Here is a 25,212-nt window from a genome sequence, read left to right as displayed (position 1 = left end):
TAAAGCCTTCATCAGCTTTTTGTAAACTATCGTGGTGAAGCGGTCAGGCCCGGTGACTTTGTCCGTTTTTGAGCCCCCAATGCCTGTAGTAGCTCCTTTCATAACTGCCCCCTCCAGAGCCGATAGTTCCTTCTCAGAAAGCGCAGGTAGCCGAGTCTTCCAGAGAAATTCAGCCATCTCACTTCCATTGATTTTGCTGGTGTACAGTTGCTCATAGAAGCGCCTAAACAAGTGCAGCTTCTCTGCCTCCCTATAGCGTTTGTCTCCCCCAGAATCCTTCAGGGTCCTGACTCTACTATGGGTCTGTCTGGTCTTCAGTTGGTGTGCTAGTAGCTTGGAGAGTTTATTGCCCAGTTTGTAGAATCTATTTCCGGTTCTGAGATTGAGGTACTCAATTCAGTTAGATGGCATTGTGGCCAGCTGTTTCCTCACCTCTTGTAGGCTCTTGAGCACCCTCCTCGAACCCTTAGCTTTATTTTCCCTTTCTAAGCCCTGGATCTCTTACCCACCCATTGACAGCCCGTGGCCACGCTAATTCCTATGGGCATACCCACTCACTTCCTGCGCCTCCCCACCCAAAACACATACTCCTGGGATCTCTTTGAACTGCCCTTTTGAAGCCTTACTATCAAAATGTGAACTCTAAGTACCTGCAAGTGTGTTTTCAGAGTAGTCTTCTCAGAGTAAATGATTTAAATGGAGCTTTAAATGCACTACTGGTGTAATAAACAATATCTTAACCAGGTCTGCCTTCAGCCATTCGATTTATAAGCACAAAGCACATTCTTCACTGAATTCCTGTTCAGGGGTACTCACTTGTTTTTGCAGCTGCTACAATCAATGGGCAGTTAATAACACTACGACTGTGCCTGGCAAATACCTTTACCATGCCTTCATAAAAGCCAAAACTGTTGGCATGGCCAATGCTTTTTTTCTGTTATGCTGAGTATCTATACTGCGCTATTCACCACCATAGTGGTCTTATGGCTCCTGACCTTGTCCAGGGAGTCGTGCATTGTTACCCAGCCAGGGAGTCGTCAGACCTTGGTCTGTGGATATAGAAAATGTTTGTGAGGAGAGGAGGTGATAGAAAAGGGGGATTTAGCCAGTAGACATCATGATTGTATTAGCTGGGATGCAGGTTTCTTAATGTTATTGGTAAGCATGAAAGAAAGTTTTAAGGAATGTCTAGTCCATTTAGCAAGGAATACTTAAATGTGATGGCAGTTTCTAGACCAGACGATAATGGTTGGTGTGTGCTTGCGTGACGGACTTGAGAGGTGCTCAACTGGTTGTGGTAAAGTTTACCAGCAAACGTCAGTATTTTTTGGCTCTGTGTTTCTACCCGTACTGCGAACATATTGCGCCTTGGTTTTCCGTGTACCCAAAATCTCACGACCTTTATCAAAGCGCCTGCAAATTAACTCTGACATGTCGACTCATTAGAGGGACTTTCAGCTGGCGCTCGAGCAGGAGGAATCCCCTACAGGCTCATGGTGCTTGCGTGACTGCAGAGGTGAACAGGGGGTTCTTTTTTCTTGTTTAGGCTTGTCTCGTCTGAAGGGTTTGTGGGGGTGGTAAGCCCATCAGAATGATGAGGGTCCAAACAGAATTAAGGTCGGCTCCATCCCAGCCTTCATTTGGCAGCCCTGGCCACTAATTAAGCATTGACAAAGTCAGTATTTTTGACTTTTGCAAAGTGCAAATGTTGTTTGTAGTTGGCAGAGGGTTGTGACGCAAAGGGAGCTTCCATATAGAAGAGGGCTGTGAAAGGAGGGTGGGGAGAGGGGAGATCATAGAGTAACACTGAGAAGATTACACGAGGAGAAGCCAACTAGTGTAGCATAAGAGGATTTAAGGTGGGGGATTTTACACAGTATTGTCAGGAGGGCCTTAAATGGACACTTATTTTGGATACCTACGTGAGGCACTGGGCCCAGTTACAGGCATTATGGGGCCAGTGCAAGGGGTCAGAAATGTGAGGCGGATACGTTTGTGAAGGTTTTTCAAAAGATGCAATTTTATGAACTGAAACGGTTGGATAAACGCCTCACCATCTCTACTCCGAGGTTTTCCCTGCCTAAAATTAAACTAAATGAAATGCTCTAACAGAAGGATTCTGTCCGTCACACTTGAGCATACATCAACGTAAGAAGGTGATATATTGCAATTCAACAGCAACAAATATAACCATTATTTTCACATCATAACTGTTCTCTCTGGGTGAATTCCCCTTCCCCAGACATGAGCAGGTTTTCTGTTCAACGGTTTCATAAAGGTTAAGGAAATCATGTCTCGTATCGAAGTTCCTTTTTAGTTCACTTTTTAGTTCCAATCGCATAACACAAAGTTCCAGCTTGTATTCAACCAACAGTTTATAAGTGGCTAACAAAGATTTCTGTACCGGTTCACAAACCCACTTGTTTGACAATGTTAAATATTTCTGCAGCAGTCACACAATGCTTGCTTCAACAATATTCATTTGTCAGGATGATTCTGTATTAATCCACAAAAACACGTTAGTGGCTCTTCAATTTCTGCTTCAAGATTTTTAACCATACCACAGTACTTCAGTGGCTTCCACCTGGTCCAGTCCTTTGCCTGGCTTAATATGATGAAGTTCTCTGCTCTGGTGTACTCTCCTGCCAGAACAGATCAAAGTACTACACCATTCTCTGACCTGTTGTACTCTCCTGCCAGGCCAGAATAAACTACTACTTGTAAGTACGTCTGTGGTTAAGGTTGCACTCAAACAGGTTAGCAATGTCTTTTGTGCAACAACATCAAAAATATGAAACCCTTAAAGTGAAACAACAACCACACGTGTGCTGTTTGTTACAGCCATGCTACTGCCACAGCCTTCCTGCCACTCTTGTTTCCCCCCGTTTCCACTAACCAACTGCTGATAAGGTTTCTGTTTTAATTTCACACTTCCTTGGCTTTGGCAATGTGGTTTTAAGGCATTCTCTTAGGCCCTCCTTTTCATATGGGCAATAGTTTTTACCAACACTGAAAGTATCAACTGCCTTCTTTTGGCTTTGGCAATTCAGGTTCTTTCCTAATTGCCTGGATACGTTTCTCTTTTGATTTTGGCAATGCTGGTTTATCTTTTGTCGTATAAATATATATTGCCCCTTTCTGTTGCCGGCTCTTATGTCCCATAATGTCACAATCGCACTCTTCGGATATAGTGATCAGAGTCTTATTCTGTCATCTGCGCCCTCAGCTTGGTTGTCAGTCGAAGAATGAACTTGCTTTCTATTGGTTCGGTATTCAAAACGTTTCTGCTAAACTTGTTTTACTTCGTTTACCAGGTTTCTATGGTTAAGGCCCCTGGACTTGGCCAGTGAGTGGCTATGGAATGCTGTCGCCATCTAACGGTGAACTCACCGGGTCTGGCATGCATGTCTGTTCGCCTCGCTGCCTCAGGTTCTCTGCTTCAGTTTCCCCCACAGTCCGGGAATCTCTCCTCCATGGTCTTCCACGACTCGCATCACTCACCAGCAGGGCTCTCCAGGCTCCCACAACACGTCGGTGCTCGTCTGCCTCCGGTGCTTGTCAGACAAGGGGGAAAGTTATCAAAAGGGGCATTTCTGCTGCCCAACCTCTGCCACTGCGCTCCTCAGAGGGAAAGATGTCACTTCGGACGCTTCCCGCTGTGCCAGCTTTGCAATTACGGTCTTGAGCATCAAAGACCCTCTCAGAACCGGCATCTACGTTTCCTGTGGTCCTGGCGTCTCTGCTCACACATGACCTCTGCTTCTTCTGCCACGTGGAGGTAGGAAAACTACTCCACCTGCTACTACTGCTCCTTCTCATGGCCTGCACCTCGGGGCTTTTTATGCCTCCCAGTCCTCCTCCGCTATGGGTCATTATTCCTAATTGACTGCAACATGCAGTCTTGTGCATCTGCAGTCCTCTTCTTCATCCCAGTACTTGGGGATTTCTGGGACTTGAAGTCCACAATATCAAAATAGGCTTTTCGAGTGAAATTATCATCACCATGTTCACTATTCATCTTATACATACTCCCCAAAGTACTATAAGGATTCCATTAATTATTTGACTTTACAGAAGAGTATACCATCTTTGGATTTAAATTGGTAACATTTGAAGACTTTTCCTAATTTCTCTGGGACTCCTGTCAGTGATTTTAAGACGGTTATTCTGACTGTCAGAACATGACTGCCTGTGGTCATCTTCATCTATATTCTGACAGTCCGTTTAAGAAAATAAAAACTCTCTCTGACAGTAATCTTGGAAGATAAATACTGCGTTTCATCCCACAAAGTCCTCCTACTACTTCCCTGGGGTCCTTCTCCTCCCAGGTGATCCTCCTGGCTAACACCGCCCCCAGGGTTTGGATCAGGAAGCGTCTGACTTTCCCTTGCTACCTGGGAGGAGACTTTAGTTGGCGTTCTTGTGAGGACGCCGTAGGATTCATTACACTAGGCACATCGTTTTATGGCTATGTAAGGCCTGATCTAAAATGGACATTAAATGTACAATGTGGTAAACCAAAAGAAGACACACCAATTTGTGGCATTTATGCAAGTTTGTTTATTGAAATAATAAATAAAAAGGCCTAACTATCTCTAGTAATAAGGTGTTTGCCCTCCCTAACACAAAACTAACTAGGCTGCTCGTCATCAGTGAGGTTGTCCAAATCAACAGCCCGTCCTCTGTCCAGAGCTATCCTATCCTGGTCCTACCACTAATCTAGACACCCCAAAGAAAAGAGGGGTCCAAGAGAAAGACTATCTTATGAACAGGCTTCTATAGCCTTAACAGTTCTGTCTTGGGGTGTCTTAATTCTTCATGGGTGATTTTACCCCTCCTAGGCTTCACCTTGTTTTTTTATATAAAAAGTTAAATGGTTCCACAAATAAGGATATCCTTCCTGCTTCTTCTTTGAACCTTGCAGTGCCTCTTCATGAATCTGTTAATACATTTCTGGAAGCATATTGGATGGCTGGCATGGTGTTCCTTGCTTGGTTCAATGTATTCCTTTTTCCTGAGATGAGTCTGACTGGTCCCTTGGCAGTCTCTACTCTTTCCAATATTCACAAATACTGAAGACGAGTATGATTCGTTTCTTGGTAATCTTCACTCGCTTTCCAATAGTTACTTGTACTGGGACGAGTGTGATTAGTACCTTGGTAATGTTCACTCTTTCTAATCGGTCCCCCACACGGATCTCCCACCATTCACCTCTTTTGAATTCAGTAGGCGTCACTGTTTCTTCCTGTGGGAGTCAGGTTCCTCCTCCTAACACAGCCACTTCATTGTTCGCTTCTTCTCCCTTCTTTACGTGGCTCTGCAGAGGCCTTCCTGGTACAGTCTTGGTGCAGCTCGAGGACCATCCGGTCCACCCTTTCTGGGTCGTGTAACCACCTCCAGGATCTTCCCAAGCACACAGCTCGGCTCCCTGCCTTCTCCGTTAGCTTTTTGGCATCATCTTTGCTCAAGACGTGTCAGCGTCTCCTGGCTTTTCCCTCAGCCTTGGTTTGAACTTCCCAGGCTCCAGTGACGAACTTCACTGGTCCATCTTCTCTTTATTAGACAACATTGGATCCTCCCTAGCATAGACAGTCTTTTTTGTTTCTTTTGCTTGAGGACTTGTTGCTCCTTGGTCGGTTCTTCGTCCCAGTGTGGTTGGCTGCCAACCACTGAGTACTCTGTTTTGGTTTTCAATTGTCGAACAATATTTTATTTGTCATGAACAATAAATGATACATGACAACATTAGATTCAAGCAATTAAAGCAGAATTACAAATGAACAACCAAACTTGATAACTAAAAAATTAGTTCGCTAAAATTGAATTAACAATAAAGCAAAGGGAGAAGAAAGAAGAGATAAGAAAAAGAAGAGGGGAAGAAAGTGCACACATTATTAATGGTACATATGAGACACCAACCGTATGTCTCAGGAATTCACCCTTAAATATCTCTAAACCTGCTCAGTACGTTGGCCAGATAGCAGATGACCTATTTGGATTTATAGTTTGGTTTGTTTCATCTTGCAGACCACATGAAATCCGAACGGACAGACTGAAAATATTGAACACAGTCTCGATACTATGATCTTCTCAACTAAAACTGCGCAAAATTACACTCTTATTGAGTATCCACAATAACTAATGATAGTGGAGGAAAGTAGAGAAGAGAAACAAATAAGTGGTTTAAGAAAATGCGCACCACAGAGTATATACTTTAAACTTGGGTCATATTAGCCATAGACATCAAGAAAGCATCCCCATATGTCTAAAAACTTGTCATCATCTCCTGGTTTGTTTGTAGATTGCCCTCTCATAGGTGGACATGGTTAGCAACTCTTCCACCCAATCGTCGGTGCAAAAAGAGGCAGACGATTTTCAGGATCTCAATCATTTTATTTAGTAACCATATATGCCCGCAGGAACCATACTTTTTTACTGAATTGTATGTCATCTAGCAGAGATTCGTCCCCCAAGCACCACAACTGTAGCCTTCATTTGAACTGCACAACTCGGGACCAAACCCAGTCTTTCACAAACCCCTACCCAGAATGTTCTCGTTTTTTGACAGAACCAGATGAAATGACTTGGCGTGCCCCTTGCTTGTTTGCACTTCCAACATTGTTCGCTCTCTTAAAGATGTCTCTTGAACATGTTTGGTTTTCACATTCTTCTTCTTCACAGCACAACTGACGTGATGAGATTGATTCTTGCGGTTATAGCAGTAACAGATAGTAACTGGTTTGGAGTGCCTTGCGTGGTCATAAGATATTCATTTTGACTCCTCCATAAGGGGTCTAGGGAGTTCCTTGATGGAAAAGGACCTCTTGTCTCCAAGAGGGGAGTCTCTCCCTGTGAGGTCCCGCTTTCTGACAAGAAGTAGTGGACCTATGTTCCCTGCTGGCCTGCCCTCCCTCCTACAAACCACATTGATATGCACCCCCAACCCACACGCAATCCAAACCCCCAAACAAACACACCTGCTGTTTAAGGGAATGTGCAGTGCACAGAAGTGCATGTTTAAACTTCTTCCTACACTTATTTTAAAAGTAAACCATTCCGGAACGTTTTCTTTTTAACAGTAACACAGATAAAAAAAAAAGAGGAGCACTGATCCCAGCCACTTCCGCTCACTTCGAACACTACCGCCACCCCTAAGAGGGAATATCGTGTTGTGGGCTCACCTCCCTAGCCGAATAGAGAAGGGCTCCCCCTCTAGGGAGAAGTGACAAGATCCTGTGAATTATCACAAAAGTTACTCATGCCGCATGCGTCTTAATTCCGACATAGGTTCACATATTCCTAATAGAGAATGAGTATTGCAATGCGTATAAGTACACCGCCAAATGCCAAGGTATGCCTGCAACATGCTGGGTATTGCTAGTCAGTGTATCCGGTAGTGCCACTGCATATCCAGGTAACCAAACTAAGCTATTTCCATAATATCGGTTCTGCCACTAAATGGACAGGAATTGGCATATTCTGTACAGTTACTCTGGCTGCAGTGATCCGGGTAATGAGAAGTGACTGGGCCACTAAGAAGGCGCGAAACAAAGTTGGTCAGGACTGGATCCATGTTCTTAGTTCTTGTGTTTATTTTTGTATACCTTCCTGGGTTCTTTCCCTTTCTAGTGTATGTCGGTCTCGTTCTCGTCCCGCTCCTATGCTTCACTGGAGTGCAAGGAATCATTAGTCTCCCCCTGTTCTTTCAGCCCTTAGAGCTTTTCTTTAGTGTCCAATAATGCAGCGCCAGTCTCCCATTCTTCTTTTCACTATCTGGTCTCTTTGCGATCGACCTTTTTCCATCTAAGTGACATGTATTGGAAGTTCTAATTTGTCAAAGCTTAGGGATTTCCCTATCTCCAAGCTCAGGGTCTTTCCTAGTTTTCTTTTTTGGGTATTCTTTATCGCCACTAGAGCATATTTTCTTAAGATTTGTTTTGCTGCCTTGGTCGATGGTTAGGGATTCTCTGTTTTCCAGAATGCAGCGTTTTGCTCTAGGTTTCTCTCACTGGACTCTTTATCCACCAGAATACCTGTGGCTTGATGTTTTCCCATCAGGCTCCCTTGAGTGTGTTTGTGTCAGACGGTATCGCCCTGCATCTTGTGTTCCTCTGTCTACCGGTTCCCTTTTCACTCTTCACCCTCTCAAAGCTGCGCGCTTTCAGTTTTCCCAGGAAGCTAATTCGTTGATACCTCAGTTGTTCAGCTCCTTCCAGCGTGCAGGTTCCTCAGTGGAGCAGAGTTTATTGCTCCCCTTGTTTGGGGCTAAATGCTGGTTCTTAGTTTCTGTAATCCCCTCTCGCTTGCTTGGGTTTGCAAGCCTGGTCTAGTACCTCCTCTCTGGACCAACTCCTCCAGGCTCGTCATGTACCCGTCTGGTCTTGGGATTTCAAGCTCTTCCCATGGGTGAGGACTTCACTGCTCACTTTTTGCTGGGATATGTTTCTCTGAGCTTCCTGCAGCCTGACTCAATCATGTCTGGTACTGGAAACGGCCTCTTTGCTCCCGGAGTACTCTAGGTGTCCATCATTCACTCTTGGGTGTTAGGAAAGATTTCATATGTGTATGTAATTTTCCCTCCATATGTCAACCCCCAAACTTGTTGCTGCTGTTTAGACACACCTGACTGACTTTGCCACAGAAGCACAGCCTTCAGCTGCACTCCTCTGGGCTTTACGCTCACTTTTTATGGGGAAACTGACATGACCTTAAGACAGTCAGTACTGGGAGACTTTGTTTCCCTTAGTCCTTTTCCTCATGTTGCAACTTTTGTGCAACATGTAACAAGTGTGCAATGTATCTTACTATACAGTACACTTGGGTCTATAGTCATTTCCAAAGGCCCTAGATACTTTTGCTGGACTTTTTGTGAACTGTGCAGATGTGTCATGGACAGGACCGGTGGCGGCTATTGTTTTGCATTATTTTTAACCCTTTCCTGCAATGTTAACCGTGTTTGGCACAAATTGGTTGCCTGGCTCCAAAATGGCCATGCCACGATGTTCTTTGTCCTGTCCTTTGGCCACCTTGCCCCTTCTCCTTCCCCTTCCCCAGGTTGAGTCGACCCGGGCCAGTCCTTATTTTGTCATGCATTTTCCCGTGAATCCCAATGTTTTCATGGGCTTCTGCATGCCTTGTGGCTGTGCCTCCAGCATGTGGGCTGGGATGTCTGGTCCCAATACACATCCTGGGTGGCAGAGAGTCTGGAGTGTCCTGAATGCCTGAGACCACTGTGGTCTGTGATTGGTCTACGTATGGATTGTGTGTTTCTGAGCAGCTCTCCCATTGGGTCCTCTCCGTTTTGGCGCGAAGGCAACTTTGGATAAGAGGAGGCTGGAAACACCACCACCATGTCGATCGCCTGAGTTCTCACTGAACAAAGGATAGGATACAAGTATCCTGCAACTACGAAGCTGAGTCGAGGAACCGCTGGTGACCCGCTGGAAGGTTTGGGGTGTTTGGGGTGTTTGGGGTGTGTGTGTGTGTGTTCATTGAGGTCCTTCAGTCACCCTCACCCCTCCTGAGACTTAGTCTTGATCGCCTGCCATAGCTACCCTGATTGGTCTGGCTTGTCCAGAGGTTACCCTGTTGCAAGAAACTAGGTTGGCCTTCTGAACCTCTGCCCCTCCTGGACAGAGTTCAGAAATCCTTCTTAACATTGGGTAACTCCGCAGGAGACTTAATTGCCCTCGGATTCTGTCAGGGGCTAAGCATCTGATATTCAGCGGCTGGACCTTCTGCATTGATCGCCATGTTCTCTGTGCCATCCTCTGGCCTCTTTCCTTACTGGCCACCATACAGCTGCTTCTTGGCCAGATTTCGACTACACCAAACACATTTCCAGGTTTCCTCCACCTCTCGCCCACAAAGGTCCCATGTATTGGCTGTGGTGCTACATGGCCCCTGCCCCTGAGGTGTTGTGCATAGAGAATATTTCTGGGTGAACTCACCTAAATCTACAGGTTATGAATTCATAATTCGGCTGGGGGCATCATCCAGGGAGTGTGTAAAGAGAAGATGGTAGACTGCAATGAGCACATTCCTTTTTGTACTCCAAAGGTGATGGACTCGCAAAGGGAAGACACAACACTGAGTTTAGTGGCTTGTTGGAAGGAGGAGTCAGACACAACACAGACATTTTGAAGTGCTTTATTTTTAAATAATAGAAAAGGCTTGGGTTGCCCTATCGCTATAGGAGAATTCCCTACAAACTAAATGAAACTAAAGTGCTCCTCTGTCTTCAGGAAGTCAAAAATCAAAAATCTCCTCAGTCCAAACCTAACCTTTTCTGACCCTACCATTAATAATGCTAACTAAACTCTGCCCAAACTAATCTCTCTCCTGGTGGCCTCCCCTTTGCCTTTTTATCTTGCGGCTTCTTCCAGGGTCTTCTGGTTTCATGCAACCCTGAAATATCTAAACTTGTATCACAAAATACTCCTTAAGACAATCCTCTGTTACTGAAATGTCTCTTTTATGAGCTCCTGTAGCTCTTCCCAGCTGTTGATGGGTCATATTGTCCTGAGCAAACGATTCTTGACATTTGTTCTCTTAAATATATTCTCTTAAACACTTTCCTTTCGCTCTGGGTTGTTAAGTTTGAAAATTCCCCACCTGTGATATGGCTTTACCAAATTCTGTCTTTCTTGGTGTATCTTCACTTTGTATTTTTAGCTCATAATACGTTTCACAACGTTTCTTACAGGGGTCCCCCCTCTTTAACAGTTGTCTCTCTTGAAATCACTTCTTCGGGTTTTCTCTCTCTTCCCCACGATAGTTGTTTCCACTTTCTGAACGCTTTACAAGCTTTGCCTTGCTTTAGGCTTTTGAATAGCTCCTCAGATATCTATTCCTGTTCACTCGTTCTTCTGTTAATATATGTATTGCAATCATAGTCTCTTTGCTTAATTATTCACCCTCCCGGCGACTGCCCGCTCTTTCAGCACATCCCTGTACCTACATTAGCTTCGGTATGATATTTATAAGGCATTTAATACGCAGAGGTTTCTAAGCGCGGACTCTGCGTGGAGTCGACTCATGCTTGGGTAGGTCATTTTCTTCTCTTTGGTTTCACTTCTCGGCTGTACAGGCCCACCACTGCAAGTGAAAACCCAGAGAATGCAGACTTTAAAATGAAGGGAACACTCTTGGTGTGTCGAAAGGAGTGCTCAGGCAAGAATTTCAGCAACAAAGTGTCAAAAGTATTGACTATGTCTTTCAGAAAGTAGAGATGGGGGGGGGGGCTTAAAAATGACCAGGGTTCTATAAGGCAGCCCAGAAGCCACTTCCACATATTGGTCTGGGTGCTTTCGGCACAGAGCTAAGTTCTGGGAACCGTGGCAACGTGCTGCAGAAGTGCAATGCTGTTCAGGAGCGACGACAGCTTGCAGGTCGAAGACACCAGGAATGACAGGTGGTGTTCAGCTGCTGGCACTGGAAGACTGTAGTTTTGGGTGCAGGAAAGCAATGACTTGCTTTCGGAAGCGAGCAGACATGATTGGTTCCACACATTTGTCATGGTACTGCAGTAGCAACGGCTTGGAGCTTGAAGAACCTGGTAGCCAGGGAGGTGGTGCCGAGTTGGGGATGGTGGAAGACTCTGGTCTCGGATGTGGAGACCACTGTACTTCAGCATCAAGCAAAACTGAAATGCTACGACACTCTGCGTTGAAGTTGGAGATGATTATGGCTGTTGGTTGCAACATATTGGATGGCATGGAAGGTGCCTAAACTACTGTCAGATGGGTTTGGAGAGGAGAGTGAAAGGTTGCATCCTTCGCTCTGTGATTGCTGGGAGTCCCAGTCCAGAGTCCTGGGGTACAAACCTCTTCTTTTGCTCTTCCAAACTAGAAAGGTTTGTAGAGCTCATTTGCAGGATTCTGTCCCCTCCAGTGGAGCAGGGTCCTGGGTACCAGTGTCTTAGTTGCAATAGGCCTTGTCCAGCAAGCTTGTCGTCCCCAACAGGCTCTTGTGATGGCAAGGGAGAAGAGCTTGGAGCTCCTGTCGTCACCTCCCTGGAAGAGGACCTCAGAGTAGGCCCTAGTCCTAATCGGCTTTTAGTTAATCCATGTTCAATTCTGATTGCAGTTGTGTTGAGTATTTAACTGGGGAATAGCACATAAACTTGAACACAGCAGGAAACCTTGTTCTGGCATGTGAACATAAGTGCCACAATGGGATGAGTAATAATTGGCTCAAACTCAATGGTGACAAAACGGAGGTGGTAATAGTGGGGCCGTCCTCTGCTTCTACCCTTTGGGCTCCTGCATTTTGGCCATGCGCTTTGGACCCTTTTACTTCTCCCATATCATGGGTAAGGGATTTAGGGGTCAAAATCTAGGCTTCTTTATCCATGGAAGTCCAGATTAGCGTGGTGTGCCATAAAGACTATGTCCAACCCAAAACCTTACGTAAGGTTCTTCCTTTTATCCCTCCTCGGCTTTGGGCACCCGTGGTGTCAGTCTTAGTTTTGTCCTCGTTGGACTTGCAACATATTGTTCCTTGTTCAACCAGCCTACTTGATTTGTCGTCTGCGGATGCTTCAGAACTCGGCGTCTAGCACCGCCACCATTACACCTAGTAATATTTACACCTAGGATCTCTCCTATACTTTGGCATCTTCTTTGGCTACCTGCAGTCAAACGTATTCAGTTTAAAGCCCTTTGCCTGGTGCACTTTGCCTTCCACGATGTGGCCCCCGAATATTTACTCCTACATTCCTGCTCAGCTTATTCGATCTGCTGACACATGACTGGTGCTGGTACCACGTCTCAAGCTTTCCCCAGTTGACGGGTGATCTTACTCTGTGGCTGCCGCCCATTTGTGGATTTCTCTTCCTGCTGTTCTTTGTGCCACACAAAATCATTATTCATTTAGGTGCTCTATAAAAACCTCTATTTTAAGTCTTTTCTTCCCGAAACTCTACATAAGCTAGCGCCAAGATGCCTTCGGGTGCACCTGGCGCTTTATAAATCTGGATAACAATTGCAGTATCTAGGGTGCTTATGCATGTATATTATTCTCCTCCTTTAGCTCTCCTGTTAAGGAGATTTGTCTACATCCCTCCCCTCTGATGCCCTCTGGCGTCGGTTGCTCCTTTGCCCGCACCTCTTGGGTTCCCTACCTTTATCTCATAACTGCGGTTGTACTTACAGACTTGGTTCAGTTTTATCCTATGAGGAACTTTTCTGCATCTCCTAGAAGGTGACTTTTAACGGTACTTGCATACAGAATATGGTCTACCTGTGTGTATCCAATGGTTGCTATATGCTAGTGGTTTTATGGGGTCTCATTACGAGGTCAGCAGTAACCCGCGGGTGCTACCAGCGGGTTGCTGCCGACCTTGTAACACCATTTCTGCCGCATGATATCCCAGTGCCACTGGGATATTACAAGTCCCGGCGGCCCGGGATGTCAAGCGGCGGGAACTGTAATTCACCATTCCCGTGGAGTCTAATAGGACTCCACGGGAATGGGGACAAGGAAGCACCGGCCCCCTTGTCAACGATATGATATGGCATTTGTAACGCACCTATACACAAGTGTTTCAAGGCGCAACGAGGCAGGGAGGGGGGAACAAGGGGAAGACGGACAACGATCCTACTAGGCCAGGTGTCATTTAGATCGCGCAAGTGCAGGGTTAAGGGGAAGGGGAAAAAGTGCAAGTGCAAGTGCAAGGGGAAGGGGGGGTGCAGTACAAGGTAAGTAGTATAAAATAAATAAAATAGGGCCAGCTGGTGGCAAGTGCAAGGAGGGGAGACAAGTGCTGGGAGGGGGGGGGGGCTGTAGGGATACAGAGACAGTCCCACAGTGCAGGGGTTGCCAGGGAGGCAGTGCAAGTGGCTGGGCTCAGTACCGAGGTCGGTGAGAGTGGCCCAGTTGCAGATTCAGTGCAGTTTAGTGAAGAATTTAGCAGGGGAGAGGGAGAGAGAAAGCAGAAGCAAAGAGGAAGTTTTTGAGGTGCTTCCGGAACCGGAGATGATTCTCCTCAAGTTTCAGGGAGGCAGGAAGGCTGTTCCAGAGGGAGGCCCCTGCCGCAGAGAGAGATCTACCCCCAGCTCGTTGCTTCGAGAAGCGGCTGACCCTGAGGGAGTTGGAGACGGATGAGCGAAGGGCTCGGGAAGGAAGATATTTAGGAAAAGAGAGTTGAAGGTATTCAGGCCAATGGTCAATGCAGAGGGTTTTGAACTTAATCATCGCAGCCACTGGGAGCCAGTGTAGAGATTTCAGTCCTGGAGAGATACGGTCCCTGGGCTTGAGGCCAAGGACAAGTCTCGCAGTCCTGTTCTGAATGAGTTGCAGAGGGCGTAGAGTGGATGCAGACAGATTAAGATGGAGGCTGTTACAGTAGTCCTGCTTTGAGAGAATCAGAGCTCGGGAGACAGTGAGCTTCTGGGGGAAGGAGAGGAAGGGAAGAATACCTCTGAGGAGGTGCAGTTGGTAGTGTGACTTCTTAGAAACGTCAGATATATGAGGAGAGGTTGCTGGTTCTTCTGTGAAAACCATGCCTGCGGAGACCAGTGCTCCTGGTTGGTCGGATTGGCCCCTGCAGGCATTCTCGTAGTCAGGCCCAGACCTGCCAGGAGCACCGGCTCCTGCAGGCATTCTGGTAGTCGGGCCGTCCGGAAAGTGTGCTGGTGCGTTGCTACCGGCACCCTTATTTCCGGACCGCCAGACTTGTAATGGGGCCCTAGGTTTTTCTATGTGTTATGTTTAATCCAATACTTCTATGAACTTAGTTACTCTTTGAGTCCTTTTATAATTAAGAGTTCATTTTTCTGTACCAGTTATTTTCACTAGACCAATGGGCGAAAAAGGGAAGTATGTATTTCATTGATTTAATTCCAGGGGCAGTGCAGTGCAGGGTATGGGGAGTCCAAACTACGTTTGTGATGAGCATGGATCGAAATAAAGATTTGGGGGCCAGGAGATAAAGCATCTTCTGGGCATCGTGCATCGCCCAGTGTGCAGGTGCTACCACTGGGGAACAAGGAGCTAGTGCATAGTGTAGTGTGCCACTAATCTAAGTGCAGCTTTATATCCCTGACACGTCACCCATTACGCTCCAAATGCCCTTTGGAGGTTTCCTAACGCACCTTCATGTAAATGTACCAACACACATTTAATGTCGCAGGTATGTTTGTATTGCCCTCTCCCTGTCATATGCTCTAATGTCCTCTTGTTGGTGTGTTTCAGGTTCCGCTACTACCAGAATGTCTGCACTTCCAGCTACTCCTTCGTGTGGTGGGACTGGGATCGATGGGAGCAGGAGATCGACTGGATGGCCCTGAACGGCATCAATATGCCCCTCGCGTTTACCGGGCAAGAAGCCATCTGGCAGCGGGTAGGTTGCTCATGCGGACAATATCAATAACGTTGGCCATTTATGTGGCACACACTGGAATCGTTTGACACTAATCCCATCGATTATTACCAAACTCATTGGCATCTTTCAATCCTCCAGACGCTTGAGTATGGCCCATGTAGAATGCAAGTTCCACATCTGTGCGGTGGGCGAAGAACCATAAGAAGATATTGTGCCATGGGTCTGCTTCCACGCTCTCCACCTGTGGATGGGTGCATTAGGGGAATTATTCTGGACATTAAATGCTGGTGGCGTTCCTTTTATGTTCTGTTTGTTTTATGGGAGAGTAAGGGGTATAAACGAGTATGGGGAGAGTAGGGTAAGGAGAATGCAATGAAGATAACCACATGTAAAAAAAATGCCTTTACTAGCGTCATTCAATTGCCAGGAAATTGATACAGATCCACGGATAAGTCCAGCAACTCGACACTCCTACTTCAAAAGTGTTCTATTTGTACTACGTAAATGCATCCAGGTGTTAGACAAAAATCAAAGGTGTGGGATATTCAAAGAAATCAAGAATGAGCGGTTCGGTTAAATCTTCGTTCGGTTTCTCTTGGCTGCACCATCTTGCAGTCGGATAGACTGCACGCAGTCTTTCATTTTCAGTGCCCCAGAACTTCCGTCTCGGCTTGGAGGAGTGGTTGTCCTTCACTGTGTTGGTGGGTTGATCAGGATGTTTTCATTGATGGGGAACTCCACCAGATAGGGCTCAACGAAAGTTCAACCCTTGCAGCCGGTTGCGCCAGACCCCTGTTGGCCTGGGGTTGCAAGGCAGAGGCCCCAGCCAGCCATTGGCAGACTCTGCCACGGTCTCGCCAGTAATTGGGTGGGCAGTTCCCTACAGATTGAGTACCATTAGGGCCTCCTAAGCTCTTCCCCTTCTTCGCCAACGTTCTCTCTGTACTATTTCCCCCTGTATGACCTGTAACGATCAGGGATATCACCTCTCCTCCTGGCTTTCAGCCTCTTCTCCTTCCTCCTCTTCTCTATGGATCGCCCCCCAAGATTTTTCCTCTCTCCTTCTTTTTGTTGTGTCTCCACCTTATCCTTTTTCCAATACTTCCTTTCCAAATTCTAAGTCGTGTTCTATTGGTTACCTCCCCACCTCTCAGCATCTAGCTGTACTAGTAATGTTTCTCTGCTGTGGCACTCTTTTCTCCCTCGCCTCTCACCTTTGTCTGCTCTTTTTCCATCCTCCTTTCTGTTACCCTTCTCTCTTCTGCAGGATCATTTCTTTTAACCTCTTGCTGACTCTCTTTACCACTCAACCTTCTCAGCCTGTGCCGCAATTGCCTGTTTTCTTTTCAATTTTATCCTTGAAATCTCGTCTCCTTTTTTCCCTCCTGTCCTGCTCGCTCCTTCACTGCCCTCTTTTCCTCACCTCTTGCTCATCTTCCTAATCTCTTTGCTCTCCTGCCTACCCGCTGATTCATAGCACCGCCTCATTCCTTCAGTGATTCTTAGATCATACGTGAGACTTAGCACTGCTCTTCCTACATAGATAGAACCCAGGGTGTAGACATTGCTTGTACAGCTAATCCTTTTTCTTACTCTTGCACACCGCACCTTCGTTACTTAGTGGACGGCCCAGGCTCATTCCCACACACTCTGCACTCGCATATAATATAGACTTTTGTACACAACACCTCTGCCATAAGAGTGAAGCTACATTTCACGAAACAAATGAGCATTGTAGCCATTCACCTAATCTCTATCCATTTAAACACAATCCACCGTGTTTAGTTCATAGTTCACCTCCTTTCTGCCCATTCACTTGCCATTCAGACATGGGCGACTAGCAGGGCCTTGGCTACCCTCTCATAACTTTAATGGCCGAATTGCAAATAGCACCTCCCAATTATCCCATATTTTGGACTCTGGTCCCTCTGAGGACGTTCAGCCCACCGCGCGCTAGGACCATCATTATGGTGAAAGGCGCTATACAAATGATTAAATGAAATGTGACTCCATCCGCCTTCACCCACACCTGGCATAAGCCACCTGAACACTTTCAATGCTTGTGTTGACCTCTTCCAATTTAAATATTTTCCTGGACTGTTCTAATTCATTGGTCCTGGTTCTATGTGGGACCACGGACCCAAACCCACCTAAGCACTGTACGCAACCTTGCCCTTAAGATCTGCAGCAGTGTTGCTGCAGACAAGTCCCACGGTTCTCGGTGGCAAGATTTCCTAACTCTGTGAACACCCGATCTCCAGGTTTGCTGGAAAGCCCGATGTAACTTCAAACCAACTCTGCATATCCTAGCTTTCCAAACTGTGGGGACCTGCGCATGTTTCCATGAGCATTGATCCAGCCAGCCATCTTTGTTGCACAGTCCTCATTGATGGGTTGTTGTCCATAAGCCATACTTACTATGGATGCCATGGTAGCCCGTGCAGAGTATTCTCACAGTTACCTCTGCTATGGGCAATGTTCACCCAGCTGGCATGTGAGTTTAATAGACTGGAGCAACAGGTCCTTGGGACGGGGCAAGATGGCAAGGTACGTATACTCCAGGGACATGCTTTCTGGGGTGGTAGGTGTAGGGGACCGCTTTGCCTTACTGAAGGTGTATTAGGGGTGGAGGTTGTCTTGTTGGGTAGAAGGTCATCGGGGTGATTTTCCAGGTCTCTCCTCCACCTCCAGTTCTGTTTGGTGTAGGGTCATTGGAATTTCCCCCAGGAATTGGCTGGTTGACACCGTCCTTCTCTTTGTTCTGTCCTCCTCTCTTTCTAGCTCTTCTCTCCATCTCTTCCCCCCCCCCTCCCTTCCCTGCTCTGCCCTAATCAGGAGTCAACCTTTCCAAGAATCGAAACGTTACCGGAGCCATTTCGACCCTAGACTTACTTTTCAGGTAAAAATGGTGGGTGGGTGTCCTGTTAGCTAGACGAAGAAGATGCTTTGTAGGCTGACCCAAAAAACACACTGATGGCAAGTAACCTTAAAAGGAGGTTGCCTAGATCAGGCTAACACATATTTACAACCGCAAGTGTTCAGGACGCCATAAGGCCCTCCCTGAAAGCTTGCAAATGAAAATGTGTTTGCCTAAAAGGGAATCCGCCTTCAAAATTGCTTCTTGTTTTTATTAGTATTTATTTTATTCAAACTGCATTTCAAAAGCCGAGTTCATCTTGAATGAATCCCAAGGCTGGGCCTGTTGGAAGGCACTTCTTGGCGGATGCCTAGGAAACCACAAGTAGGTGCAGTTAAATGCAGCCCCACTGCAAGGGAGGGGATGTCCAAATGGTATTTGCCGAGGCAGCATCCATCCTCCCACTAGAATGGATCCTGGATTTTTTAAAGAACCCATGTTTACAGTGGCCAGTTCCGCAGTGGCGGCAGTCGCCCCAAGGACTGGAAACCCAGTTGTGGAAACAGTCGGACTGGGACAAAGTATTGGCCTGTGCTTTAAAAACAAGCATTTGCAATGCCAACAGTTGTGGCTTTTGTGTAGGTATGGGACAAGCAGCTGCCAGGCACTGGGATAATGGCGCTAATTGGCCGTTACTGGAAGCAACTGCAAACGGTGCAAGTGCCTAGAGATATAGTAGTGCCTGGCAGATGTCTGTTTAATGCCTATACAAAAGCCAACCTGATTTGGCTTTGCCAATGCTTGTTTTGACCAGGACTTCAGTGAATGACACGCCTACTGCTTATACATCCAGTGGCGCAACACACACTTTTATTACACTACTAGTGCATTTACAACTTCGTTTCAGCCATTCACTCTCAGACTGCTTTGAAATAACACTGGTATGCTCTTCGAGCACGAGATTTGATGTCACTGCTTGATCTGTCTCAAAGAGATTCCAGGAGGATTTCTTTTTTGGATGGGCAGGAAAAGGGCGGGAATGGGTGTAGCGATTAGAATGGCTGTGGGCAGTCAATGGGTGGGTTAATAACTAAACCACACATCAAAGCTCACGCCTATCCCATCTCCCTCCTAGCTGTAATTCAATGCAATAGTTTTGGCCTATAGGCGGTGCCCTAGCACCACCGAAAAGCCACACCTAAAAAGTGGCCTACATTTGAGAATGATATTTTGTGAGTGGTCATGCTGAGTAGTGCACGGGAGTACATTTTCGGGAACTGCATTTGCAGGGATATTGGTGAAGTAACGGTGGTCACGTCTACCAGCTGCACATTGCACCAAGTTATCAAAGTGGCCCAAACATCTAGCCCACAGTGGCGCATAGAATCCGAGTGGCACTTTGGGTATTGCCTTACTGGCCAGTCGGGGCCTGGGTTGAAGTGTAGCTAAGGCACTCGCTTCCTCCTCGGGCTTTGTAGCTTGCATTCGCCGAAAACGCACTTCTACACAATCTCTGCTGTGCGTTTTGAAGCCTCCCCTTTTAATTGAGGAAATAGGCGTAAAACCATTCTCTACCTCCTAAACGTTCTTTCTCAGGTTAGAGGTCTGTTGGCACATTCATTGGAAAGAATGCTTTCGGGCAGCCAAACCTGTGGAATGCCGGCAGTAATTGCTGTTATTGGACCGCAGTTTCAGTCTCCAATCGTGTGCTTTATCAGATGTGTTCTCTACGTTTGTGCTTTCATTGACTTATCGACGCTGTTGCTTGCTTAATGTGTTTTGGACTTCGCATACAGACCAGAGTCACTGCTATTTTCTGGACTTTATTTATGCGCCTCACAAGTCTGGTGCAGGTACACGTTGGCATTATTGACCGGATTGCTGGGCACCTGACATCCGAATGCACGCGGATGTGTGTTGGGGTAAGCAACAGTGCAGCAAGCAGACGCCATAAAGCATCACACGTGCGTATTGCTCAAGGCGCCTGGTTTCATGTCTTGTTGGTGCATACACACCACTGAACACAGATTTCAGAAATGAGGTCACAGCTACATCTCAGAGCAGTTATGATTTAGCGCGAGAAAGTATCATTAACAAAACGGAGGAAAAGCTTACGGATGGCCAGTTTAAGACCGTGTTCCAACATGGCCGAAAGCGCTCTCCTATCCACTCCTGTTTCTTCTGACGTAAATATGTATGTATTCTCAAACTAAGCATGTTGTCCCGTAACAGCGCCCCGATGCCTCAGGGCTGTGGTGCGCTTTATAAATGTAAATAAATAATCCCTCATTTCGGAATGAGAGGTGATTTGTCTTTCGTTTGCTTGTCGTTAGAAGGATCTCGTGGTCGATTTATGTTGTGGTTTGGGAACTGTTTACTTTTTGTAACTTTCCCTCTGTCGACATCAATGGAGCCCGCATTATATTCGTTATGGATCAGGACCTGGGATGGTTTTTGGGAAGACTGTGGTCTTGTTAACCTCACATACCTGCTCCACTCACTACCTTTTGGTGTGCAGTGGGAAGTCCTTCAGACACCCAGTGTTTTTACTGTAGCGGAGCCCACCTTGAAGTGGCGTGTTGCAGGAACACTTTATTACTATAACGTCAAAATGGCTGCTCCTCATGGAGCAAGCCCTGTTTTTTTGCACAGTCTTGCTTTATGGGCCTTTCTGCCCTCTAAGGTTGGAAATGGCCTTATTTGGTCATGCTCTTGTGTGTGAGTTTGGATAAGGACTCCTAATCAGTGCATTATGGGTCAAGTAATGTTTGTTGCTGTGCAGATGGGGGTGACTAGCAGGCTGTGCTTGACTGGACAGCCTTAACCTATTTGAATTAGGGTGTACCGAACTTCGGCTTTGAGTAAGTATTTGGCCGAATTCCGCCTGGAAAAAAGCTCCGGACGAATAGTTTCTTCTATTTGGCTCTTGCCGAATACTTTGACATTCTCAACTCAGAAAGGCAAATATAGACTTCAGTTTGCAAAACTGAATAGAATTAGACCAGACAAATTGCTATCACACAGCTGAAAAATATCTTATATTGTAATCTGCTCTTTAAGACATGTTTTGTAACAGATTCTTAGACATAAAAGGTGCTCATCTTTTATACTTAGCCTGCAACAATACAGGAAAATATTTTCTTTTGGCAAATGTTTATATGCAATGTGCACTTATTTCTGTTGGAAAAGACAAACTGAAAGAAATGTGTATAGATATTTCACTTCCTGTCATGTCACTTTCCATTGCGTACGTCATAGTCCCCCCCCCCCCCCCCTTTTATTTTTTTTGAGTTTAACATTATCTGATATTTTATCACGAATGATAAGTTGCCTATGTTTGTGTATTGGCGAGAAGGAGTGGCTAGGATAAGTGAAAAGTGAGCAGCATTTGTTTGGGTGGGGTGAATAGTTGTGAGACGGAGTTCACGTATTTAAGATTTCCTCTTGACTTGTGTCCTGCATGAGCCGACATGAACCATTTCATACATTTCTATGTGAGCTGCAAAGAAGTTTCGAAACTAGACTGCATCGACTTTGCAACTGGATAGAGAATGCAATGCATCTGATTCACAAAGGCAGTCCTTTTGCATTTGTGAAGCCCCTACTTTAACTGGCACTGAATATGTAACAATCTTCTGTACATTTGGTCCCTTCATTAGAGAAATAAAAGTATAGAATGCATTTAAAATGGTGCTTCATAAGTGGGGTTTTTGAAGTTTGGAACATGATTTACTAAATAAAGCAACTATTTGGCATCATATTCGGCTTCGGCCGAATAGTTGACAAACTTTTCGGTATTTGGCCGAATACTAAATATGCTGTTCGGTATTTTAATGGTGCACAAACTTACCACCGGAGGGCTGGAGTCCTGGGGCTTGATTAAAAAACTTTGCACAAGTGCTTGTTTGCATGGTATTAGCGCTAGGGCAAAGTTTGCCCTATTTTTAAAAACGCCGACATATTAGAAAACCTGTGCACAGTGACAAGTGTAGTTTGTCATGGCATAACCAGTAGGGCAAAAATCGTCCTAGTACAAAAAATCATTTTCATTGCATTTTTATGCCAGGGGAACGTTTGCCCTAGTGCTACCAATCCATATTTGCACTAGGGCACAAATGCATTGCACCAGAGCAATGTTTGCACATGTGCTTACATGTCAAACTGTACTTGTTATGGTGCAATAGTTTTCTTATATGTCCCAGTGTTTTTTTTAAAAACAGTATACTTTGCCCTAGTGCTAATACCGTGCACACTATCAATTGCATCAGTGCAAAGTTTCTGTGATCTGGCCCCTGGAGTCCTCCCCAGCCTGAATATGGATATAAAAATGGGGGCAGGGGATTGAAGCCATTCTGGATGTTGCGAGAGTCAGAAGTGTGAAACCGACAAGAAAGAACACCAGAGGGTTGCAGCTGCAGACCTGCACTGTCAAAGCTATTCAACAATGAACCTCTGGACCATCTTGCCACAACTGGAGATGCCCACCAGGTGCCTTCCTCCCTTAGACTGGTAAACTTAACCAGTCTCGCATCCTGTGCAGCTGTCCAGCTCTCTATGGACATCAGAAGCATTGCTGCATCATCCCAGGGCCTGGGCGATCCTCTAAAGGGACAGTGCTACTACTCCGACGCTATCTTGACTGGAGACCCGACACTCTGCATATGCAATTGTTTTGGGACCTGACACTTGTCACCTGCTGCTGCTCTCCAAGAGGGGCCTGACAGGAGAAAGTGTTCTTCCGCCCTAAAACCCAGAGCCTGCCTGTACCTGTCCAGGGTGGCTGAACCAATTTACCACACCTAAAAAGTCCCACAGGTAATCCATCATGGGAGTCCAAGGGTTTATGGTCATTGCATCAAACTTTCCAATACGTTTTTTGCATCGAAAATGTTAGCATTAAATGCATATTTTTGTTTTTTTGAGCGGGGGGCGGGTCCACCAACACCCATTTTATTTAACCCTTTACCACCCCCCCATATATGCATTCGATGCTAACATTTTAGATGCATATTTTTCAATGTGAAGTGTTTTTTTGGAAATCTTTTCGATGCAATTACCAGATACGAGTCCAAGCAGTCCTCCTTCAGCCGTCAGTCATGCCAAGCTGGTGAGTCATCGGAACCATGAATCCTGAGAGGGTATGGAACCGTTCCTAAGCAAGCCCAAACCCGACACCAAAAACTACCACTATGCCACGACTTCTGGACCAAATGCATGAATATCTCCTGCTTTGGGCCCAATCAGCCTCCTCCACCTTCCCGATGCTTCCTCTATTCTTTGCCAATGTCATCCTGCTCTTCACAAGTCCTTTATCACCTTCTTCGGATGACCCCCAACCTCTGCCTTATGTTTCTCTTTACCTGCCTTCTAATCTTCTCCCACTTCCTCCTTGCTGCTTTTGGCCACCTTCTCCTGATGTTCACCACCTTGTACCTTGCTTTCCTCTACCACGTCCGCCTGATGGTCCATGCTTTTTTATTTTTTTATTAACATAATGGTGAAGGTAATTCGGTTTCTAAAAGGGTCTGCTAATATAACCTACTTTCATGAAGTGTAGAGAGAGCTTCCTGGCACCCCCTGCACCTGGCTTTCGGTGGCAATTGGCAGGTTTTAAGGTCGCGTTTGCATTCCTGACTGTTGCTAGTACAGTTTCTGCAGGCAGAGTTAGCTTTTTAATCTTCTGCACCTCTGTTTTCAAACTTAATAATTGTATACCTAAATCAGGCTGGTGGCACGTACTGTTTAAAATATAAGTCATGCATGTTAGGGCATGATGACTGCTAAGTGCACACAATTATATAGCCACAGCAATTTAATATATCAGTGTCCACTCTGTGAGCAAGACTCCAACTTTGACAGTACTGATGTGTATTAGTGTCTGGTTTGACTGTCTCCAATACAGCCATGCGGAACAATGGCCGGTATGCTGTGATTTGATTCTCCTACAGGAAGGATAATACCCTTGCCTCAGTGCACAGGAACCTCCTCCAAGAGGGCTGCTGGGAACAGATGTCTCAAAGGCAGCTCTGACACCAGGGTGCTGACCACTGGAGTCCCTTTCAAGTCAGCAGGGATGGGATGGAATGGGGGTGGAGTTAGAGTAGCCAGAAAGGAAAGGTGGCTTGAGAGGAGAGTCTCACCATCTTGGTTTCTGTATGGGCTCTGTTCCTTTTTCCTGTCGCCGCCATTTCCTGCGGGCCATTTACTCTGGGTGTCATGCCATGAGGGAAAGGACACTAGTTCAAACAGCAGTTATTGGCCCCTTTCAAACAAGCTTCCTATGGACCAATCCCATGTGACATTTTGCCTTTATAAGGAGATGGGCACCCCCTTATTCCTTGATTCATCTTAGTACAATTAAGAGAAGGATAAACATTTGGACCTCTGTTGGGGATGGAGTCTATTCCAAAGTCCTCTCCAATAAAGGCAGAAGATTCGAAGGCAGAGGAAAGCTCTGCCCCTTACTAACCCCAGGGAACAGCTCAGGTGACACTTCTGTTGGGCCAAGGCATATCTGCTGGCTGTTAGGTTGAACCAGGGTCTTGCTCACTGGAGGTGACAGACTCCCCCAGCCCCCAGTAGGTGCCAGACTTCTTCCTGGAGTGATAGTGCAGAACTAAGGAGTCATCTTATCCCTGGAGGCCCTATATTGGGCCTGCCAGGAACCCAGTAGTCAAACCGCTCTGGCCCTTACTCCCGCGTTGAGCAGTTAGTGAGCTTCACTGATCCGGACATCACCTGCCTGTCCCCAGCTTCTTCACGCCACGTGCCAATGCTATTTGGACTGCACTGTGTGTTGGAACCAGTTGACCAGCTCACCAACCCAACTGAGTTACAGGCTGCAGAAGCTCCTAGAAGCCTGGCTCAATGTTGCTGAGCCCCCAATGACAAGAACCCAAAGACACTGTGAAGAGGCTCTGTCCTCCTGGTCCATGTTTCGGGACCATAATGAGTTTCAAGCCCCCCTTCTCTAACATTTGTCCTTAAACTATTGACATTGTTGTCAAGTCTCTTGCCTGAGCACCTCTAC

The 25,212-nt window shown here is 46.2% G+C and overlaps 1 protein-coding gene across 1 annotated transcript in view; it reads left to right on the top strand.

Annotated features, from left to right (window-relative positions):
• Positions 1 to 25,212, top strand: part of NAGLU (N-acetyl-alpha-glucosaminidase) — a 93,710-nt gene that overhangs the window by 43,857 nt on the left and 24,641 nt on the right. The window contains exon 2 of the mRNA XM_069634436.1: positions 15,196 to 15,343. Coding sequence (XP_069490537.1) covers positions 15,196 to 15,343 — 148 coding nt within the window. The remainder of the gene's footprint in view (positions 1 to 15,195; positions 15,344 to 25,212) is intronic.

The sequence above is a fragment of the Ambystoma mexicanum genome, chromosome 13 (genome assembly GCF_040938575.1).
Source record: "Ambystoma mexicanum isolate Mex_15411 chromosome 13, UKY_AmexF1_1, whole genome shotgun sequence".
Classification (NCBI taxonomy): Eukaryota; Metazoa; Chordata; class Amphibia; order Caudata; family Ambystomatidae; genus Ambystoma; species Ambystoma mexicanum.
The sequence above is the reverse complement of the archived record's forward strand: the minus strand, read 5'-3'. Positions and strand labels throughout refer to the sequence as shown.